Genomic DNA, 22,411 nt, shown 5'->3' with positions numbered 1-22,411 from the left:
TGGCCCGTCGGCACCGCCACAGCCCGCAGGATGATGTTCTTTGTACGCGGCACACCGCCACCTTGTCTTCTGGTCGTAGTTTTGTGCCTCCGAGAGCAACCTAGTTGGGCCGATCAAAGCATCCGACCCATTTGAGAATTCGGTTCAGACCCAGCCCAAACATCTGTCGTTCGGTGCTGGCTAATGGCCCAGCTTCGACGCACGCGATATTCGGCCTCCTCAGTTCAGCAATTTGTGTCCGGCCTGATCTTGGGCTGGTTGCCGCTTTTCGCTACTAGTGCGAGCCCACATAACTGGCAGTGTTGACATCCGTACTATTTTAAGTACCTCGGAAAATTATTTTATTTTCTCGCCAACAAACACGAATACGCAGATCGCCAACAAACATGAAGAAACTCGTCTCGAATAATAATAGTCCACAATATTTTCAGTTTTTGAATCTCGTACCACCAAAACTCGTCAGAGGTAAATTTTCACCATCTTCTGGACACACAGTAGTACAAAGATGAGAGAGGCACAGCATAATTTTTTTTTTTAAAAAAGGCGAGCTCTTCCATTCAACAACAACATGCATAAATGGTTAATTTCCCGGTCCATGCTTCACGCAACCGCTTCGAGCAACACAAAGTTGATCCAAATCGTACGCGGAAGGAACTCAATTGCCCCGGCTTAGATTATTGGGGCAACCTTTAGCTACACGGCTACCTCGCAACAAAAGATGGCGACGCAGGCCGTAGCATCCTCTTCTCGTCGTGCCGACAGGGCAGCCATACATGCACCGGACCTCCTCCTCCTCACCACCCAGGCCGCGCGGTCACTGTAGCTCCGAGACGGCCTGCTGCATGCACCTCCACGACCGCTGGAAGCTGACGAACCCCATGAACCAGAACTCGAAGCCGTCCACCGTGGCGACGCGGATGTACTTCTCCTCCGGCCTGTCGGCGTTCTCGCTGGGCCGCACCTCGCGGATCCGCCGGAGCGGGACCACCACCTTGTAGGTGACCCGCGCCGTGTCGCCCCTGGGCGAGCTCACCGTGATGGGGCGGTCGCTGCGGAAGGCGACCTTCCTGGTGGACACGAAGAGCATCCCGGCGATGGGGCCGCCCGTCGTGTAGAGGTAGCACTGCAGCGCCTTGACCAGCCGCTCGCCCTTGTCGGCGGAGAAGGCCTGCCGGAACACGCGCTCGACGCCGCCGGCCTGCAGGATCCGCGCGCCCAGGCTTAGCTTCCCTTTCACCGTCTCCGACAGCTTCGGGCCCAAGGTCACTGCAACACGATCACGGATCAGGATTTTCATCAGGACTAAACGCTCACATGATCTTGATTGATCATCGGTGCTCGGGAAGAAGGGATGCTTTCTAACTCACCATGCTCCCTGAAGCCCTGCGCCCGCCTGCTCAGCTTGCTGACCCAGTGGACCACCTGGCCCTTGCTGCCTGCAGAAACACATAGCCACAAAGCACATCAGCATCAAATGTTTTAACAGTAAACACACATGCTTTCAATTGGCATGGCCACGATCGGTACTCACTGTGGTTGTAGCCGAAAGACGCATACGGGCTGGGGTGCGTGAGCGAGACAGCGAGGTGGTCGCCGTTGCCCTTCCTGAACGACGACGGATCCCTGGTGGAAGCCGCCGCCTCTATCCCGAACGCCTTGGAGGTGACCGGGACCCCGATGACATGGGCGCCGGTGCTGCTCGACTTCCTCATGTCTGCTAGAGCAAGCTCAGCGGAAAAGAGCAGAGATCTGGGCGCCGCTGGTCTCGCCGGCGTCGCGGTGAAGGATGGAAGAAGAAGAGCTGGAGGTCGACGCCTTAGCGTGTAAGGAATCGCGGATTGGTACCGGAGCGCAGCCGCCGAGGGCGCCATTTATAGGCGCGGCGCGGTGGTGGAAGCTTTGCTTGGGCGACGCTGGCAAAGGCGAGTGGATTTGCGGAGTCAGCAGCCGGGCCGGCCGAGTCACCAGCGGCTCAGAAAGGCGCGGTCCCCGTTCGCCTAAAGCAGGCAGGCGTAGAGACGTAGACCCCTCCTCCTCCTCCCGTCGGCCTACTGGTTCGGTTCGCCTCGCGTGCGGCCGCGTCGGCCATGTGAAGGCCAGGTGCGCGAGGGATATTCATCGGCCGGCCCCCAAAGGCGAAACGATTCCGGATTTCTCTACGGGATCCGGAGGCCCGGCGGCTTTCCGAGAAGCGCCCCATGTGCCCGCACATTCTCGCCCGCACCGGGGCTACATGGAGAGAAAGGGGTGTGGCGCGGTGTCACCAGTGCTCTTGTGGAGCAGAGGCCGTTCGTGCGTCGCACTGGGACACGGTGTGTGCTGTGGCTAGGAGTAACATGCGTGGCCGATCGGGTGATGTCGACGGCCTAGATCGCACAGCAAAGAGGGGGAGCGACAGAAAACACTGTTCCCGAGATCGCGCTCGTCCGCAGCCGGCGGTCCATCGGCGGCCGTGACCCCACCGGTGATGTGGAGGCAGGGGCCCGGACCCGACGTGTAAAACGGCCGGCCGACCAGCTTTGCGGGCTCCAGAGGCGATGGATCTGGCCGACGAGGCGACAGCTAAGCTGCGTCCCCCTCCCCGCCCCCGTCGAGGTCGCCATTCCCGGCTGCGCCCCCGCGAGTCCGGCCCGTCCCGGTCACCTCCCACGCAGCGCCGACTCGGACGAACCGCGACCGCCTCACCTAACCGGCGTAACCGTCTGGCCCGCGCGCGCGCGCGCGTCCATCCGCCTGTGGCGCGCGGCGCGGCGGCAGGCGGCGGGCACCGCGGCATGGCGCGCCGCGCCGTCCCTGTCGCCCTCGCCCGCAATAAACCCGGCAACCCGGAGGGGGCGTTGCCAGCGTCGGCGACGCGAGGCCGGCGGGTTTGCCGTTCCTGGACGGGGACGGCGCGGGGCGCGTGCGCGTGCGCGTGCGTCGCCGTCCCGTGGCTTTGCGCGTTGCGTTGTCAGATGGAGGGCGAGAGCCTCGCAGGCTTGCATTGCAACTGCAACTGCCCACTCCGGAATCAGGACCGGATTTGGGGGGTGGGGCACTGGGCAGTGGGCTCCTCACTCTCGTTCCGGCGTCGCCGTCGGCGTATCCCCGCCGTGCCATACGTGTCGATGCGGGGGATGCCGGATCGATGCATGGACATGTTGCCGACCCGACGGGTGGAACGACGAAATGGCTTTTCTGGCCGACCGTGCTGTCCTTCCGAGAAGAGAGGAATGGCGTCGGAGTACAAGTTCGACGACGTCCCCAGTTTTGAAAAAAAAAATCCGGTTGCTCTACATTACTAGTTAGGATCTAATCACAAACATTACGTCTCTGTAAGACTGTAACTCAAGTGGTCCGAATTTTAGTGCACTGTTGTGAACGCCTAAATAGACAGCATTGCTATATTCTGCTCCAACCGCCGAACCAGCTACAAAAGCGTAGCTTCATTCCTGAAGATCTAACACAATATGCTTCTTTCGATTATTATTATTTTTTGCGAGCTGCTTCTTTCGATTATTGTCCCAAAAGCCAAATATTCCAACGACAAACGGCCTAAAACGTAACAGTATATTTTAATGTTTATACCAAATGATACGATGCAATGCAACAACTACTAGTATTTCAGGGTTCCAAAAGTAGAGCAACGGCGCCAACCAATCATTCCGAAACCGGATGAAAACTGACAGAAAAAATGAACCCAGAAATCCTGGTGCAAAGGCACCAAACTAACAAAGTAGCATCAGCACATTTCTTTACGCCCGCGGGCTAATTAACACGGCTGGTGCTTCGCTGTTAAGGCCAAGCTCTGTGCTGTCTGTGCGTTATTGATTAGATTCCGGGGTTCACTTTCTACTGTACTAGCTAGTGAGACTGATTAAAAGTGCCAAAAGAAAAGGGCACCGGTTATACTTCTCGCCAAATCATATAAAGATTACAACTTGATGGTATACTTCCAACAAAATATTGTTGCAATGTCTCATGAAACTTAATCATAGATTGTCGTGTGTTATACCTGCAAGATCTCGGTAGTTTAGGTACGACAGCGCGCCGCCTGCGTTTGATTTTGATCCCGTCAGTGAAGGCACTCTTTAGAGTAAAACAAACTCACTCCATTTTATAACATGTGTCGAGGTTTCATTATTATGACAATTAATATATTTCATGCATAGCTTTTGTGGCATGAACTTGATGTTATTAAATTCATATTACAAAATACTTACAAATACGATCTTTGTATCACATAAATTACATTATTATATCAAATACCATGGGTTAAATTCTTATCCTCATAAAATGAGTAATTTTAATTAAATGACGAGAGTACTAGCTAGTATGCGGTGCTTTTATAGACTTCTGCTTCTCCAAATTGTTGCTGCATCATGTTAGGGCTGCTGAGCCTAATATGTAAATGAGACAAGTCTAGCTCGACATTAGAGCAAAAGTACAACCTTTTTGGCGCGAACCTTGATAGAACTAAGAGTTGTTTGGTTCACTACCGAACTGTGGCCAGCCATACCTTTGGTTAGCGCCACGGCTTAGGCGCGTCGTAGCCATGCTATTCGTGTTTGCCGCCGCGCAACGACTAAGGAATGGGATCATTTCCTTTGCTGTAAGTTAGGTGTGGCCGGTGGTGCCACATGGCGAGCAAACAGATCCTAAATGCATGAGTCTATAAAATTTATTACAAATCTATTCACTGGTTCCACGCGTATGCAAACCCTACCTAGCATCTTCTTTTATGGATGTTTGTATGAATATTTACTTGAGCAAGTAAACTAAAGGTCACTGCATTCGGGGAAAACCAAGATAACCAAATAAATAAAGGAAATCACTACACTGATAGAAAACTTTTCTTCTAGCATTTCTCCACAGTAAAATCAAGTCTGAATGTTTGTTAGTACTAAATTTCTATATAGTCTTGCGCTGCAACATAGCCCACCTGTATGTTCACAAACAATCTGGTCATCTTGAAAAAAAACTAAGATCTTATCAGAACCTCACTCGTAATAATTCTTCACGAATAGATTCCACCTTGGTACCAAAGCTTTAACTAGCCAGGGTAACATAATTAACAAGGAGGGGGGGGGGGGGATTGACATTCACCTGTTCTTTGCAGAACAGCAACGGACAGGCTGGATCAGTAGCAGCCACAAAGTAAAAGTGGGATCAGAATTCAGTTCACATTCCAAGAGTTGCACAAACTTTTTTTTTTGTATTTTCATTCCATTGGTAAAACCGCATAAGAGCCACTTTTGCCGTGGCACCAAAGCAGAATTACCCGACACCACAAATTCTCTTGACCTAAATTTCTCCTATCATGAATATCGGACTTGCTCCACTGCCAAAAACGCCAAGCAATCCACCAAGAGTTTTAAGTCTACTACTGCGTATGAACACCAGATGAACCAGACGACCAAACAAAACACGACACGGCCGACCAAACTGAGCCGATCGACGGACACGCCTCGGGTCATTGCGACCGTGCGATGGCCTTCTCCAGCTCCTGCAGGGACACCTGGTACTTGACGAACCCCATGAACCAGAACTCGAAGCCGTCGTCGGTGACGACCTGCACGTACTTCTGCTCCGGCCGGTGCCTGTTCTCGCTGGGCTTGGCCGTCTTGACCCTCCGCAGCGGGATGGCGACCTTGTACGGCACCCGCGCCGTGTCGCCGCTGGGGGAGGTCAGCGCCAGCGCCCGGTCGCTCCGGAAGGCGATCTTCTCGGTGGATATGAAGAGCATGCCGGCGATGGGGCCGGCGGTGGTGGACAGGTAGCACTGCGAGGCCTTGAGGAGCTTCTCGCCCTTCTCGGCGGGGAACCACCGCCGGAAGACCTTCTCCACGCCGCCCGCCTGGAGGATTCTCGCCCCCAGCGACAGCTTGCCCTTCACGGTCTCGTACAGTTTCGGGCCGAGAGTCACTGCAAATGAGGCAAGAACACGTTCAGAGCTGAATCTATGAACAGGAAAAAGATGGCGAAGGATGAAAGGAAGCCATCCAGATCCAAAATTGGTTGGCGATCGAACTCACCATGTTCTTTCAGGCCCTGGGCAACCCTGTCTCCGTTCCTGCCGAATTTTCCAGCCCGCCCCGCGCCCGCGGTGGCTGGGCTCCTGGCGCCGTCCCCTTTGGCTTTGCTCGGGAAATCCGGCTCGTCGATGCCGAACGCCCTGTTGCTCACGGGGATGCCGATCACATGCTCACGCCGTGCCTTCTCCATCCCTTGTTGATCGCGCGACGACCGAGGAACCGAAGACTTCTCTCTTCTCTTTGATCACGCGGTGAGCTCCCGTACTCTGCGGCGAGGTGGTTGCTGGTGAGCGGTGGGTGGCCTGCTGAATGTGCGTGGGTTGTTCTTGTTTCTGCTCGAGCTCCGTGCTCCAAACGGGAAGACGCGGGGTGTCTTTTATAAGCCCGGAACCTGTCAATTAGCTTTTTCTGCCGTTCACGACGATCAAAAGCTGGGTGCCTATCTAACTCGCTTTTGAATGGAACAGTCATCATCCCCATGAGGAGCTGAGGATAGAAGAAGATTTCCAGTGTGCAGTTGGACCCCTACCTAATTCACATGCATGTGCAACTGCAAGGCGCCCCCCCCCCTGCTGCTCTCTGTTCATGTGCCATGAGTGGCATCCACGCATGCAGTCCGGGGCCCGAAATATCCGTGCCATTATGTGGCCTAAAATATTGGCGTGCTTCCGAATGGTTCATTCAAGAGAGAGAGAGAGAGAGAGAGAGAGAGAGAGAGAGAGAGGAAAAAGAATCAAGTAGGATCTGATGCAGACGAAATCGTTCGCTCGGATTAGTAGCTTGCGATTACTTTGCATTGTTCGGCCACGGAAAGCTACTGAATGACAGAAATGAATCGCACCCTGCAGTACTACGCCATTCAGCGACCGATGATCGCTTGCACGTTGCAGGAGCTCATTTGACGCCGGGGGTGACGTGGAACCAGGTGGAAGGATCCGTGGACGAAGCATGCCCCCACTACGACGTACCGGCCGATGGATGGCCACGGAGAAGGTTCGCGCGCGTGGGTGCGGATGGATGGAAGACGCCGTCACACGTTCGGTCACAACTCACGGCCACACAAGCCTGCCGTTCGTCCCCTCCCCCCTGCTTTTCGCTTTGGCTCCCCCCGCTTGCTTTTCCTGGCGCCCACGGCGGCCCTGAGTCAGCGTCGCGTCCGACTCGGCGCCGAGTCACACCCGCGACTCCGCGAGCGGAGGCCCACCGGTCGCCAGGTCGACAGCACCGATCCGGCCGTGGGTTGGTCGCCGGTGCCGATCGGGCCATAGCCGGCCGGGCCGACGGCCGAGAGGCACAGCCCGACCGGCCCGGCCGCCTGTCATTTTCTATCATAAAACCGTGAGCTTGCATTGGTCACAGGCTCACAGCTCCATGCCTCCATGCGCTGGCTGGTTCGAGCGCGAGCGTGAGATCGGAGGAGCCTTTCTTCAACCTTGCCTCGCCAGCGGTGATGCGGCCCGGCAACTTCATCTGGGTCTGGTCTGTGCGCGTCGTCGAGGCCGATCGGGATTGTTCGCGGTGGTTGGGGCCGGCTCCGGAAGGTCACTCAAAACGAATAAGCTCGGTGTACTGGTACTGGATCCGCATCATTGACCCCAGCAGCTAAAGCTGTTGCGTTGCAACTTGCGACGGAAAGGTCGTGCGCGCACCAGGAAAAGGGCGAGAAATCTCGGGGCATGCATGTACTCGACGACCAAGAGCACATCGAATACTTTGGTCGCCACGTTGAATATAGTCCTGGATGGATAAGGATCCGGATATATGGAAAACGTGCTTGCAAGACATAGTGCCATATTGTTCGGTGCTTTATTGGTGTCGGAGCGGAAAGCGGCGGCGACTCAGATGAACATAAACTGTCGATCGAAACAGTACTCCGTTTAGCCGGGCTAGCTGAAGCACATTGGCTAGCTAGTACTCTTATTATTAAGAAAACAACAAAAGAAAATATATGTAATGGTGTATAAGTAACCTAGCTAATAAGTAATAACTGCCTAAGTTTCGTTAAAACTTGGATTTTTGAAACATAGCTTGCGTGCTACGTACAATGAGGTAACAGAAAAAGAAATTTACAATATATATAAGCGGACGCTATACAGAGGTCACTAATTGCAATGCACTATTTTAACTGTTACCTATTTCATTCATAGTGTTCAAGTTCCTATTGTATTGGACTATTGCGGCGGCTAGCTCTTGAGCGCCTTTGGCTAAGGTCAAGGAATGGATAAGCTTTTCAGAGTTACCGTGACTCATCCGAAGATCAATATGGCTGCACACACGAAGTGCATTCAGCTTGTGCCTAGCCGCAAGTGCGAGTGCTCTGCAATATTTATTTTTATTTTCTTCGTGAAGGGATTAGTGTATGTGCTATGAGTTGATAAACTCGGATCAAGGCCCACTAGTTCTTTTCCCTACTTTTTTTTCAAAACACAGTACAGACGTAGACGCTCATAAACACACTCACACTCACCTAACCGTATCTCTATGAGCACCTTCGAGAGACTGTGCCCGCAGATCGTCAAGATTGACAAAATCACCACTGACGCTTTGCTATCGACGGGCACATCATCTACCACTGAAAGAATATCACCGGTTAAATCCTGGAATAAATCCAGAAAAAGCGAGCATTAGTACCGAGTCGAGAACTTAAACTCTGGTGGATAGGTTCCATCACAAGGAACCTTACCAGCTGAGCTATGCTTAGTTCGTTTTTCCCCATTATATATGACTATAAGGTGGGCACCAAAATGAATCAACCCAGCTTGGATGTATTAAACTTTCATTACATGTGGAGCTGACGACAGGGCACACACACGATCGATTCTCGTTGTCGATTCAAACACTGACGAGCTCTCCTACCGTTCTCTTTTCCTAATCTGCGACCTCAGGCAGCAGGCTTTAGAGCCACCACGCGCCCAAAACAGCCACTGCTTCTTTTTTTTTTAAACCTCCACCTTTCTGAATACCGTCACGTCTTTGCCTTAGCTCTTTGCTTAACGGGGGCGCATGGTAAAGATAGGGCCGGGTCAGCAGCCGGCCAGTGTGTAAACAAAGTCCTAATAAAAAGGGCAATACTCCAATGGGCTCCATCGTCTCGTCAGACGGAAAGTTAACAACCCAGTAAAGGCAGTGGAGCAGCATAGATTATGACATGATCGGTGACCGTAATAAGCAAGGAGTTGGAAGGATGGGCCTCCACCATGTGGCAGCTGATCAGGACCGCTGGACCGGCAACTGCACGAATCATGCTGCAAAGCAGGCTAGCCTGCGCGCATTACGAGAGAATGAAGAAGCTTTTTGTTTACGTTGATGGGATTAAAGAAAAGGGCTTTTTGTTAGGTTATAGTCGCGCGTGTTTGCTTCTCAATCAAAATTAAAGCTTGATTGCTTGCCGCGATGCCCAGTTTTTCTCTCTTTTGTTTGGGCATCCCTTTTCCCATTGCAACATCTGATGCTCAGTTTCAAAAATCAAGCATCGGGGACAGTACTATCACCGATTATAGTTGGCCATTGGGCTCGAGGCCCATGGGCCGGCCCGAAGCATGAGATTTCGGCCCGGTACAAGGCCCGACCCCGCACGAAGTAAAACAGGCCCGGGCCGGGCCGGCCTGGCATGGGCGTCGTGACGTGCCTGAGCCGCGCCTCAGGCACGTGGGCTGGCTAGCCCGGCCCGATTAGATGGTCAATTGGTCCAGGCCGTGGACGTCGCCCGCCACCGTCGCCGCCGCGACACCTCCTCTCCCCGCACCCGACTAGCGGTGACCCCTTCTCTCCGCGCGGCCGCCGACGTTGTCTCCTCCTCCAGGCCGCGGTCGCCGCCAGCCCGCCGCGCCACCTTCTCTCCCCCCACCGCGGCCGGTGCTCCACGCCGCTTCTGGCGCCGCCGCGATCTCCTCGCTTCCAGCGCTGCCCGCCAGCTTCCGGCGCGCAGTGGCACGGCCGGCGCCCGACTACTCCTCCGCGCGGTGGCTCGGGGCCTCGGGCCGTCGGGCGCTCGACAGCAGGAGGCTGCAGCGCTTAACGGGCCAAATGGGCCGGTCGTGCCGGCCCAGCATGCCAAATTGGTCTCATGCCGTGCTCGTGCACAGTGCCTCGGCATGTGGGTCAGGCCGGCCCGGCACGGATAAATAATCGGGCCAATAGGGCCGGGCCTAATCAGGCCGGGCCGAGTCGTGCCCGGGCCGTGCCGTGCCGGCCCATTGGCTAACTATATCACCGATGTTCACTCTTTCCAGTCAATAAAATAAGATTATACAATTACATGGTCGTTGGGCTCACCACGCGAATGAAGCGGTGGCCGAAGAGGTGGTTGGGCCCAGTTTATTTTTTTTACTTCGACATTGGCCCCACAGCCCTTTCAGCATTGATGCCTGCACACTGCAGCGTAAAATGTTTCGAAGCCTCGTCAGTGAAATGACATTTTAAGCCTCGACTACACTGCAGACGCTCTTAGACGCTAAGACAAGACCGGAAGTCCGGAACGCATGAACTTAGCCGCGGTAATAGCATCGATGTGGCGCGCTGTCTCCGGCGAGAGATGGTTTGCCCAATCCCCCACCACGCCACGCTGGAAGAATGAGCTGTTCTCAACCGCGCCGACGACCAAATCAGTCTTGCCGGTCTTGGTCACCTCCAGCCCGCTCATGTGCTCAAAAGAGCACAGCCTCACAATGGCGTCCACCGCGGCGTCCTCCTCCTCCCCAGTGCCGAACGGGTGGCCCACAAACTCAGCCAGCCTCCGGACATGCGCCGCCGGGTCCTTGTGCATCTCCTCGTACCTGAAGAAGAGTGTTGGGTCCGGCGGTGACCACCGCGACCTTGATCAGCTCCGGCAAACTCTCCTCTCTCTCTCCCTCCGAACGCACGCGAGTAGTGGCACACACACACACACACACGAATGGACACTGGATACGTGGTGACCATAGACACAGATGGACTCGGTGTTCTACTGCAGTTGGGCGCAGCTTCCCCGATCGTTGCCAATTCCTTTATGTATGCAAGAAGTGATACACGAGCTCTAAGGCTCTCCGTCTCTGCCATGACGCGGTCGCTGCGCGGTGCATCCTTATCTTCCGCATCGCCTGCGCGACATGCACGGCAAACGGCATCGTGGCGAGACCAGTTCTTGGGGAGGGGTCACGGCGTGATCTGCGCACATCTCCAGTTCACCCGCGATATCTACGCTCCTAACAGAAATATGCAACTACCTAGTGCAACTAGCAACGGTAAACATGCTTTGACATGATTACAAGATAACAAATCACCCCCTTAATCCTGTCGAACATTGATGACGCCGATCCTCCCTCGCAGCTCGATGAATCTGACCCTGGGCAACGCCTTCGTCAAAATATCAGCCAACTGATGTTCAGTGCTCACATGTTCAACATCCACCTCTCCATTGCTGACACATTCACGAATAAAATGATAGCGAGTGTCAATGTGTTTACTCTTCTCGTGAAACACCGGATTCTTGCTTAATTCAATTGTTGACTTGTTGTTAATCAACAGTCTGAACTTCTGAACCTTACTTCCAGTCAGATCAGCGAGTAGTCTGCTAAGCCAAACACCTTGACAAGCGCCATCTGCTGCAGCCATGTATTCAGATTCACAGGATGACAGAGCTACTGACCTTTGCTTGCGAGAGTTCCATGCACCAGGTTCTGACCCAGGAAGAACACCAAGCCAATGGTGCTTCTGCGGTTCACCATGTCACCACCATGGTCACTGTCAGAGAACCCCAATAGTTGCAGTTCTTCTTTCTTCCCTGAGATGTACTTGCAGCCATAGTTGAGTGTACCAGAGATATACCTCACAATCCTTTTCACAGCTGACCAGTGTTCTTTTGTTGGTCCCTCCATGAACCTGCTGACCAGTCCCACAGCATAAGCTATGTCTGGCCTTGTGTTCACCAAGTATATTAAACTCCCAATAATGCTTCTATACATGGTGACATCAACTTCTCCCTTGGAGCCTTTCATCAGTTTTACACGCTGCTCCATTGGTGTATCGGTTGGATTGCAACCTTTCATCCCACACAGCTCCACTATCTTGGAGGCATAAGCCCTCTGACTCAAAGTGATCTCACCAGGCTTTTGCTTCACCTCCATGCCCAAGTAGTAGCTTAGCAGCCCCAAATCACTCATACTGAACAACTTCTTCATTTGTTCCTTGAATTCAGTGGTCTTCTGGCTGTCTGGTCCACAGACAATAAGGTCATCCACATAGACACCAACCAGCAGAAAGGATGATCCTTCTACCCTTCTGTAAACAGCATGTTCAACTGCAGGAATATGGGGTAGCAAAAACAAAAGTTTTCTACCGCATAAACCAGGATTACTGCAGTTATAGATCACGGGATTACCACTAGATGCGCGGTTGCGGAACTTCTGTAGCGCGTCGGTGTAGTGCAGATGGAAGCCGGTAGGGCAGTTGCGTGAACCTCCTCACGTGCGGCTCGTCCTTGTGCAGCAGATGCGGTACCTCCAAGGTATCCACACGTACGGGATGAAGCGTCACGATCCGGACTGCTAGGTCCGCGAAGGCGACCTCGGGCTTGGTGCACAAGAGGGGTGGCACTATTCACCCGTGGATACTGCAGCACGGTACTGTAGCGCCGAAGTACTGTTCACGGTAACGTAGTGGCGTCCAGGGTTAGAGTTTTTAGGCGCCCCCTCCTCTGTTTATATAGCCCCTTAGGTGGGATGCCTTGGGCCCCACCTTGGGTGCCCCCTTTTGGGCCTAAAAGGCCCATTAGTGCATTTAATCCCAGTCTAATTCGGATCTCATCCTTATCAGGCTTCTTTTCCTTAAGTGTGTGACTCTATGGGCTCACATGCGAATAGACATGGCCCGAGTACTCTTACTCAACCCAATAGTAGACAGTGGCCTCTAGCAAGACATGTCAACTCCTATACGCACACAAAGATCATATCAGACGAGCCGCCACAATATCATATACATGTTGTTCCCTTTGCCTCACGATATTTGGTCTAGCTTAAAGCCGACCACTCTTTCTCGATCATGTGATTCGGAATCCTTGGTTAACTCCTAACCCCAGCATGGCCATGTATTTTGTGATCCGAATCACTCGAGGGGCCCAGAGATATCTCTCTTGTAGAGAGGGGCAAATCACATCTTGACCGACTATGTCTCACAGCATGCTTCTTGACAGACCCGAAAGCCACCTTTATGACTACCCTATTTTGGTGCAGCGTTTGATGGCTCCTAAGTAAGTCGGTTCACATCTTGAGTACATACGACGATCTCAGATCTTAGGACACAGCGTACATATTGTGTAATGAGAAGTCATCTCGTATTGGGTCAGTTCAGTCTCATGTCTCATATGAGCCCACATTATTAGTTTGATATCTCCATATCCATGACTTGTGAAACGTAGTCAATCAACTAATACATGTGCTAGTCTAATATTCATGTGTGTCCTCACATGAACTCCGACTAGGAACATTTTAGAATATTCATACAAGTATAGAGTTTCACAAATACTTCACATAAGCATTAATCAATATAAGTTGTCATCCATAAATATTCAAGGTACACTTTATTAACCATAAATACAAAGAAATATGATTGCCTCTAGGGCATATTTCCAACATCAACATCACTTCTTTGGAAACCAAGTCCAATTAATTCTGCATCAAGTCGGGTGTACCAAGCTCTGGGTGCCTGTTTCAGGCCATACAATGCTTTCTTTAGTTCCAAAACTTTACCATTGTGTTTAGGATCACCAAAACCAAGTGGTTGTTGCACATATACTTCCTCCAGCAAATCTCCATTGAGAAATGCAGACTTTACATCCATGTGGTGAACTTTCCACTGACCATGTGCAGCTAGGGCCAAGAGAAGTCTGATTGTCTCCATTCTTGCAACTGGAGCAAATACTTCCTCAAAATCCCCTGAGTTTGTGCATATCCTTTCACCACTAATCTTGCCTTGTGTTTCACAATATCACCGGCAGGATCTCTTTTCACTTTAAACACCCATTCGAGGCCAATTGCTTTATGCCCTTTTGGCAGATCAGTCATTACCCATGTCTTGTTCTCATGGATTGCTTTGCAGTTCTGAGTGCATTGCTTCCCTCCAACATCCCTCATTCAGAGCTTGTTCCACATTCGTAGGTTCATCAGCAGCTAGTAGACAGAACCCACTATACTCGAAATTCTGGACTTCATCAGTGTTGTCATAAAGATCAACCAGAGATCTGTACCTGTGAGGTCCTTCTTCAGAACCAGAGCCTGAACTGTTCTGTGGTGTGCTCGGCTGCCCTGCACTTGGTGACCCTACTGGTGATCCAGCAGGTCCTACAATCGATGAGGGACTTCCAGGATGCTGCTGAGGTGTTTGCCCTCCAGAATCTCCACTGCTCACACTATGAATTGCAGTGTTTTCTTCATCTTGTGCTATTGTCGATCCAGCTACAGTAGACTGAAAATGCTCTACAATGAAAGTTTCAGTCTCTGCTGTGCTATCCTTGTCACTGCTCCACTTCCAGGCTCGATCCTCCTCGAACACAACATCTCTACTGATCGTTAACTTCTTCTTTTCTGGATCATACAGCCGGTAACCCTTGGTTCTAGGCTCATATCCCAAAAACACCATAAGCTCCGATCTGTCAGAGAGCTTGTTCACACCAGGACCTACAATTTTCACATGAGCAGTGCACCCAAAGGTTCTCAGATGGTCCACCCTGGGTTTCTTCTCATGCCATGCCTCGAAAGGTGTCTTGTTCTCCAGACTCTTTGAAGGAGCCCGGTTCAGCACATATACAGCAGTTGCCACAGTCTCTCCCCAAAATTCAGGTGGTACAGCCATGCTCTTCATCATGCACTGAGCCATCTCAATCATAGTTTGATTTCGATGCTCAACCACTCCATTCTGTTGAGAGGAGTAGGGAGTGGTTGTATAGTGCTTGATGCCTGTCTCATTTGCAGAACACTGTGAACAGATGAGAATTGAATTCTCCACCTGTCAGTTCTCAATGCCTTCATCTTGCCACCATGATCTACCTCAGCTCTTTCCTTGATCTTCTTCAGAAAGGACAATGCTTGATCTTTGCTTTTAAGCATTTCCACCCACATATACCTGCTGAAATCATCCACAACCAACAGAAAATAGGAACACCCACCCAATGTAGGTGGTGTAACTTGGCCACACATATCAGCATGGACTAGTTCTAGTCCCTTTTCAGCTCTGAAATTTGACACTTGTGGAAAAGGCTTTTTATGCTGCTTGCCCAGGGTGCAGCCATCACATACCTGCTCCACACGATCTACTACCAGTATGCCACTGACCATCCCATTCAGACCAAGCTGGCGCAAGGCTCTGAAGTTTAAGTGGCCATACCGGGCATGCCAAAGCCAGGCTGCATCAGACATCTTTGCTAGCAAACAAACAGGTGGCACTACTCCAAATTTTATGGTGTACAGTCGGTTGCTAGTACGAGGTGCACTTATCAGCAGAGTATTTTCATGATCAAGAACAGTAAGCCGGCCATTCTTCAGTCTAATATCACAACCCCCCTCCTCGAGCTGACCCAAACTCACAATATTGCTCTTCAATTTAGGGATGTAATAGACTTCAGAGAGTACCTTATGTTCATTATGGCGACCCTCGATCACCACTGAGCCGATGCTGCATATCTCGACGCAGGAGCCATCACCAAAACTGGTTGTACCCCGCACGCCGTCGTCCAGGCATGAGAGCACTGATCGGCTTCCCGTCATGTGGTTGCTGGCTCCGGTGTCCAGCACCCACGTGTCTTCGTCGCACACCACCGGCACCACTTTCTTCTCAGAGAGATGCACTCTCCCTTGATTCACGCATTATGCCGCTTGCTGTCGCCATGAACAGTGCTGGCTGATCAGCATCTGCGACAGCCACGTTCGCCGCCTCCTTCTTCTCCTTCTTTGGTCTATTGCAGTCCTGCGCCCAGTGGCCATAAATGCCACAATTGCGGCACCGACCTTTCCTCCTTGGCATCCCCTCGGAGGTCAACTTGATCGGAGCCGAGGCACCGCCGTCAGAGCGTGCCAGCGCCTTGCCCTTTGAGGATCCACCACCGGTGCTGCTCCCTCCAGGCTTGTTCCCGGAGTGGAACTTGTGCTTGTGCTTCTCGAGCCAATCTTCTTCAGCGAGAAGAAGCCGACCAGCCTTGTCGGTGATCTGATCAACCTTGTCGCCAGATCGCTCGTCGAAACATTCCTTCGCTGCAAGCAGCCACCCGATCAGCTCTTCAATCATGAGCTTCTTGAGGTCGCAGAACATCTCGATGGACACCACCACGCTGGTGAAGCGCGGTGGGATGACTCACAGGAACTTCTTGACAACCTTCACGTCGTCGATCGTCTCTCCGAGCATCTTCAGGTCGGCGATGAGGTTGGTGATGCGCATGCCGAAGTCGTCGACCGTCTCGCCCTCCTTGAACTGAAGATTCTCGAACTCCTTCGAGAGTTTCTGGGCGTTGACGTCCTTCACGCGATCTGCACCAACCCGCATCGTCTTCACGGCCTCCCCCGCCTCCTTGACGGATTTCTTGCCGCCCAGCGTTTGCCACAAGTCCTTGGGCACATAACGCAGCAGTGCGCTCATGGCTTGTCGATCCTGCGCGCGCTTCACGATTGCGCCGCCGGGCTCGATAGCATCCCAGATCTCCATGGCTTCATAGTTGCACTGCATGAGCATCGCCCACTCCGTGTAATTGGAGCGCGATAGCATGGACCGCATGAGTGAACTCTCCTTGACGCCGCCAGAGGAACTGCTCGACCCTTCACCCATCTTCTTCTTTGTCGCCCGGCGCTCGAACACCTTCTGCTTCTTCAACGCCGGCGACGACAGTGGGCTGACGGAGCCGGAGTAGAATGGATCCACCTTGGCTCTGATGCTAGTTGTTGGGTCCGGCAGTGACCACCGCGACCTTGATCAGCTCCGGCGAACTCTCCTCTCTCTCCCTCCGAACGCACGCGAGTAGTGGCACACAACACACACGAATGGACACTAGATACGTGGTGACCACGGACACAGATGGACTCGGTGTTCTATTGCAGTTGGGCGCAGCTTCCCCGATCGTTGCCAATTCCTTTATGTATGCAAGAAGTGATACACAAGCTCTGAGGCTCTCCGTCTCTGCTACGACGCGGTCGCTGCGCGGTGCATCCTTATCTTCCGGATCGCCCGCGCGACATGCACGGCAAACGGCATCGTGGCGAGACCAGTTCTTGGCGAGCGGTCACGGCGTAATCTGTGCACATCTCCAGTTCACCCGCGATATCTACGCTCCTAACAGAAATATGCAACTACCTAGTGCAACTAGCAACGGTAAACATGCTTTGACAGGATTACAAGATAACAAAGAGCACTTGCTGGGGGGCGCCAGGTGCGCCCGCCAGTACCCGAGCACGTGGTCCCAGTATGGCCCGAACGGCGACAAGCCGCGGCAGAACAGCTCGGCGGCGGCCTCCACCGAGAAGGGCTCGAGCTGGTTCATGACCCTGAACTTTTTCGCGAAGTCCCACTGCGAGATCAGGTGGTCCTTGGGGTCGCGGCACACGTACACGATCTTGCTTCCCGATGTGGCGATGGTCCTCGGCAGCGACACGGACGGGACGTGCGTCGAGAAGAGCCTTGGGTCCGGGAGCTTGTCGAGGTCCGGAACCTTGTTCCTCGTGTAGATCTGGTACTCGAAGAACTTGATGCACCCGTGGGGGCCGAGTGAGGTTAAAGGGTGGTCGGCGGCGGCGGGGTGGTGCTCTCTCCGGTGCACGGTGGCGTAGAGAAGCGATTTGATCCACGTGGTGCCGGACTTGGGCAGGGTGGCGACGACGATGTCTGATGGCCGCGCGGTGAAGCACGCGTCGGCGACCATGGCGCCGACCATAACCACCAGGCCGGTGTGCCAACCTTGGTCATGGCGGTAGAATTGGTTGTGGGACAAGCCTTCCGAGCTCGGCAAGGAGGAGACCAGGTTGGCGAAATGCTGGTAGAGTTCTGGGTTGGTTTCCGCTTCTGCACAGGCGTCTTGCTCGGCCTGCAAGGGAGAAGTTTGCGTAGAGGGAGACATAGCCTCGCGGCTTCGCAGATGGTGGCTTTGGGCACGGGAACGCTTAGCAGAACAGCATCATCTTGATCTGTAGTTATCACATATGGGATGAAGTCAACGAACTCCACGGCCGCTAGCGCTATATGATGCACATGGCGTGCACGTAAGTGAAGATGCAACTAGCGCTTCTTTATGACCTCTATATATTATAGAAAGATTAGCTGAAGTATCCCTCAAATCGGTCGTCATGACTCGCACCAAAGAGATAAGGTTAAGAACATGCGTTATGACCCACACTAAAGAGATAAACTTAAGAAGATGGAGCGACTCCGATAATAAAAGATGCATCTATGACAGATTAAAGATTATTACAAGCATACAAAGCATCACTTTGCAACGCTATTAGAAAGATGCGTCTATGAAAGATTATTTAGCTACTCATTTTAAAAAGAACATGGAGTTGTGTGTTTTTCTTTCTTTTGTTTTATACTAGCATAGACGCACGTACATAATTAAATTTAAAGATTACTAAGTGTATACCCGTGCGTTGCTAGGGGGGCTGAATTTTTTTAAAGCGATATATGGAGCATGAGCATGAAAAAACATGTAATTTCTAATGCAACAGTGGGAGTATGAAAAAACATGTTTTGAGATCACATGATGAAATGAAGTGTAAGAAAAGAATCGTTGACTATACATACCAACTTCTTAATTTATGCATCTTTTAACAAAAAGAACAGAACCGCAACCGTCACTACCGGAAAACAGCAATTCGCCGTGTGCCCGAATGTTTGCCGTGTGCAATATATCGGGCACACGGCAAACCAGCTATTTGCCGTGTGTCTCCACAAAAACACACGGGAAACAAAGAACACTCGGCAAACTGCGATGTTCACCGTTTGCGAGGACCGGGCACACGGCAAACACCAAGTTTCGCCGTGTGCTGCTACCTTGGCACACGGCGAAACCAGAGCACGTGCCATGCGCGTGCTCCTGCCGTCAGGCGCCGTCCTCGGCCCGACGGACGTGTATCCAAGGGAAGAGAAGGGAATGAGCATATGCAAAAAAAGAAGAAGAAGAAGAAGAAACTACGCAATAAAATGCTACTATATTTGCTTTTTAAAAAAAAATAGCACTGGAACTGCATATTACAGTGAATCTCAATTTAAAAGATAGAAGCAACAAGCACAAACCAAACAACAAAACATATTATACAGAAAGTAGAAGTCAATTCTCTCAGACATAACATACACCTTAGTTACAAACAAGTCGTTGATGTGATGTAATAAAGATGTCGAAACCAGTAATAAAATCTCTATTGCAAAATAAAATGTTACCCAATATAGTTGGATAGTCGTTTGATCTCCATTTAGGTGGGCTCTAAAAATGTTTCACTCCCAGTCAGACACTAAAAGAATATAAAACACTCAGCTCACTCAATGCAATTAGAAAGGTTTCATCAAGACCTCCCAAACCTGGGTAGTGCATTTAGCTCGTCCAACCACAGGCGCATGAACAACTCTAGACCGTCCCATCAGATTCTCCCATCATGCCTCTGTTCCACCAATTTGCTTGCAATACTCTTGAAGGTCAGTACATTCCATTTGAATTAGAAAGAAGTTTAGTTTATATGATATAAATGGAAACCAGATGCATCATCCCTAAGCAGAAAAGAAATGATAGTTACCAAGTCCTAGAAAAATTAATGAATCAGCACAAACAAATGGTAGAAGTTATCCCGGATCTGATGCGCCATACTCACACAGGCAAGTTCCCAGATTCGAATCTAGAAAAACAAGTGCATCAGTTCAGAGAACCCTTCAAGGAGTGCATCAGATCAACTCTAAACTATTCATAAAAGTTTTGCAAACTATGGACTTTGTTGATGCTCGCTCTTTCACAAAGTTGTCCCTTGTCTGTGTTCAGTAATCATCAGTATATAAACTGATGATGTATAAATATATATCTGATAAAGTATACTTGTGTTACTCTTAATCAGTATCAGAAGATGGACACATATATATTTCTTGCCTGTGTTCAGTCTTCATCTTTGTCAGTAAAAAAAAGTGAATTTTGAATCAAATGATTCCTAAAAAACAAACAAGTGAATCTGATGAAACAATCACATAGTTGAGAGATGCTTGATGATACTAAAATAAACTGAATAAAAATATTTCTATGTATAAAAAGATATGTTTGCTAGTGTGATCGGCTCAGCCAGTATAAAATATGCATATCTCATCCATGGCTCCTCATACCGGTCACACACTGTTGTCGTCCATTGCTCCATTAGGTCAGCTGGGTGGTTCTCCCTGAAACAAGGATGATTTCTTATCTCCGTGATGTCGATCCTCTGCATATTCAATTTCAGTGTTTAGCTCAAAGGAGACAATGTGCATAAGCTAATGGTCCAAAATTACATAAGCTACTCATGGTGGCTGGGTTGGCAACAAAAAACCTAAAAACAAGATCTTGCCACTATGGAGATATGTGGGCATAGTCGGGAATTGAGTACCACAAACCCAGTATTCTTTGCCAAATAAATCATGATAGTATCTGAAATTAGAATGTACAACCATTTCACCAGAATTAAGTGATGTTTATTAGGTAAGCATTGTAACAAAACAGAAGTAGAGCCTAGACGTTCCTAATTGTGTAGGCATGGTTGGAAAACTGCACTTGATATCAGCATAGCAAACAAGCAGCATGACTCAACATAAACTAAACTCTCCTGCAACAGAAAACAGAAGCTGATAAGATGCAAAAGGTTGGAGTAAGATCATGTGCATACACCGGAGGCAGCGGTTCTTATAAGCTGCAAAAGGTTCAGCAGGCTCGGTTTTAGTTTTACAGTTCAAGTGCAAAGTGCTCGATGAACTACAGATCATATGAGGTGAATGGTGACTGATGAAAGATGCATAAGCAGGTTCGTTAGCAGTAACAAATTTGATCAGAATCAGCAGAAAAAAGTATCGTCAAATTAGAGTTCGTTCATTACTCACGTTCTCAACTTGGCACAGGATCCGGATTATCGCCTGGTTCGCGGGCGTTCGCAGTTCGAGCGCCCTGTAGTTGAGGCGGGTGTCCTGGTCCACGCGGGGTCTTCCGGCTCCATGGCCCTCGAGCTCCACCGCCTCCGCTGCCGCCGTCGCGTCGTCGAGGCTGGTTGAACGGGAGGCCCGGGCTACCCGGCCTGGCGACGCAGCGGATCGTCCTGACGCGGACCTCGACATGCCGAGCGGTGTCCCGGAGCACGGGGGCGCGGGGCGTGGCGACGACGCCCTCGACGTAGACGAACGACTCCGCGGCGAGGGAGGCGGCGAAGCGCACCATCCCTGGGCTGACGCCGGGGCTGTCGTCTCCGCCGGCGTGGACCACGCACTGCACCGTGTCCATGCCCTGGCGCAGCACGACGAAGGCCAGCCTGCTGCCGTGGGAGGCGACCGACCCGGCGGACCCGCGGAGCAGCACGGATCGGCAGTCGGGACGGCGCGGTGGTCGGGCGAGGAGGGCGCCGAGGAGCGCCGGGGATTCGTATCGGCGGCCGGACCGGCGCGGATCCGTCAGGGACAGAGTGGCGGCACGGCGAGAACGGCGCGGACCGGCGGCCGGGGACGGAGCGGCGACGTACGACGCGGGGGTAGGCGGCAGCGACGGCGACGGCGACGGCGGTGAAGTAGGGGGCCGGGGGCGAGGGTACGGCGCATAGACAGCAGGGCAGCGGCGAGGTGAGCCGTCGATCTCACGCGAAGATCCGGCGACCCGCGCGCGTCGGGGAGGCAGAGTTGCACGCTTCGGCGAGCGGCGGCGCTGGGCGAGGGCGAGGCCACGATCGGCGAGCGGAGATCCGGTGGCGCGGCGGAGGAGGGAGGGGGGGGGGGGGGGTGCGCGGGTGAGGGGGGCGGCGCGGGTTGGCAGCAGCGCGGCGGAGGGTGTCGCAAAAAGAGGGCGGGCGGATGGGTCGGGGGAGGTGCGAGAGCGGCTCGGATCGCTCCTCGAGTCATCTGTGACTGCTCGAGGTTGAACCAAACCAAGGGCGAAGAGATCGCACCCCGCGACGGACGACGCACGGCAGCGTCCCGCTTAGACAATTTTGAGGAGTAGAGATAGAGACTAGAAGAATGGCCATGCGTTGCTGCGTGAAAAAAATTTCATGAACAAACATATCAGCGATCGAGATGAAAAGCACGGTCCACGGAGGCTCCCGGCGGTGGTGCCCATAGCTGAGCTCGTGAGATCTTCTCCTTCCTCACTACTACCGGTACTTCAGTGCTCACATTTTGTGGATTTATTTTTGTCCAAAATATACCAGATTCTTTTTTTTTTGAAGAAAAAGTATATAAGATAT

General features: G+C 52.0%; 3 protein-coding genes and 1 pseudogene across 3 annotated transcripts; all 4 read right to left on the bottom strand.

Annotated features, from left to right (window-relative positions):
- Positions 1 to 424: 424 nt before the first annotated feature.
- On the bottom strand, positions 425 to 2,011 carry LOC120683108 (putative GEM-like protein 8). The gene is made up of 3 exons (XM_039965129.1): positions 1,532 to 2,011; positions 1,368 to 1,436; positions 425 to 1,266 (listed from the first exon to the last, which is right to left on the bottom strand). Exons 1-3 carry the CDS (start codon positions 1,869 to 1,871, stop codon positions 815 to 817), a joined length of 861 nt encoding a protein of 286 aa, XP_039821063.1. The 5' UTR covers positions 1,872 to 2,011; the 3' UTR covers positions 425 to 814.
- A 3,151-nt stretch (positions 2,012 to 5,162) lies between these two features.
- Positions 5,163 to 6,420, bottom strand: LOC120683597 (putative GEM-like protein 8). The gene is made up of 2 exons (XM_039965685.1): positions 6,015 to 6,420; positions 5,163 to 5,904 (listed from the first exon to the last, which is right to left on the bottom strand). The coding sequence occupies exons 1-2, from the start codon at positions 6,202 to 6,204 to the stop codon at positions 5,453 to 5,455; spliced, it is 642 nt and encodes a 213-aa protein (XP_039821619.1). The 5' UTR covers positions 6,205 to 6,420; the 3' UTR covers positions 5,163 to 5,452.
- A 4,047-nt stretch (positions 6,421 to 10,467) lies between these two features.
- LOC120681231 (cytosolic sulfotransferase 5-like) lies at positions 10,468 to 18,154 on the bottom strand. The gene is made up of 2 exons (XM_039962747.1): positions 17,400 to 18,154; positions 10,468 to 10,820 (listed from the first exon to the last, which is right to left on the bottom strand). Exons 1-2 carry the CDS (start codon positions 18,082 to 18,084, stop codon positions 10,468 to 10,470), a joined length of 1,038 nt encoding a protein of 345 aa, XP_039818681.1. The 5' UTR covers positions 18,085 to 18,154.
- A 1,036-nt stretch (positions 18,155 to 19,190) lies between these two features.
- Positions 19,191 to 22,284, bottom strand: LOC120681230 (annotated as a pseudogene).
- Positions 22,285 to 22,411: the final 127 nt, after the last annotated feature.

The sequence above is a fragment of the Panicum virgatum genome, chromosome 7N (genome assembly GCF_016808335.1).
Source record: "Panicum virgatum strain AP13 chromosome 7N, P.virgatum_v5, whole genome shotgun sequence".
NCBI lineage: Eukaryota > Viridiplantae > Streptophyta > Magnoliopsida > Poales > Poaceae > Panicum > Panicum virgatum.
This window is presented reverse-complemented; position numbering and strand designations above follow the sequence as displayed.

Bases quoted from the DNA above. Each gene is read 5' to 3' on its own strand.
- LOC120683108 (XM_039965129.1), bottom strand. From the start codon at position 1,871: ATGGCGCCCTCGGCGGCTGCGCTCCGGTACCAATCCGCGATTCCTTAC. The intron at 1,437-1,531 runs GTGAGTACCGAT...GTGTTTCTGCAG, and splicing joins GTCTTTCGGCTACAACCACA to GCAGCAAGGGCCAGGTGGTC. The intron at 1,267-1,367 runs GTGAGTTAGAAA...ATCGTGTTGCAG, and splicing joins GCAGGGCTTCAGGGAGCATG to TGACCTTGGGCCCGAAGCTG.
- LOC120683597 (XM_039965685.1), bottom strand. From the start codon at position 6,204: ATGGAGAAGGCACGGCGTGAGCATGTGATCGGCATCCCCGTGAGCAAC. The intron at 5,905-6,014 runs GTGAGTTCGATC...CCTCATTTGCAG, and splicing joins CCAGGGCCTGAAAGAACATG to TGACTCTCGGCCCGAAACTG.
- LOC120681231 (XM_039962747.1), bottom strand. From the start codon at position 18,084: ATGTCTCCCTCTACGCAAACTTCTCCCTTGCAGGCCGAGCAAGACGCC. The intron at 10,821-17,399 runs TGGCGCCCCCCA...CAAGGTCGCGGT, and splicing joins CGGGTACTGGCGGGCGCACC to GGTCACCGCCGGACCCAACA.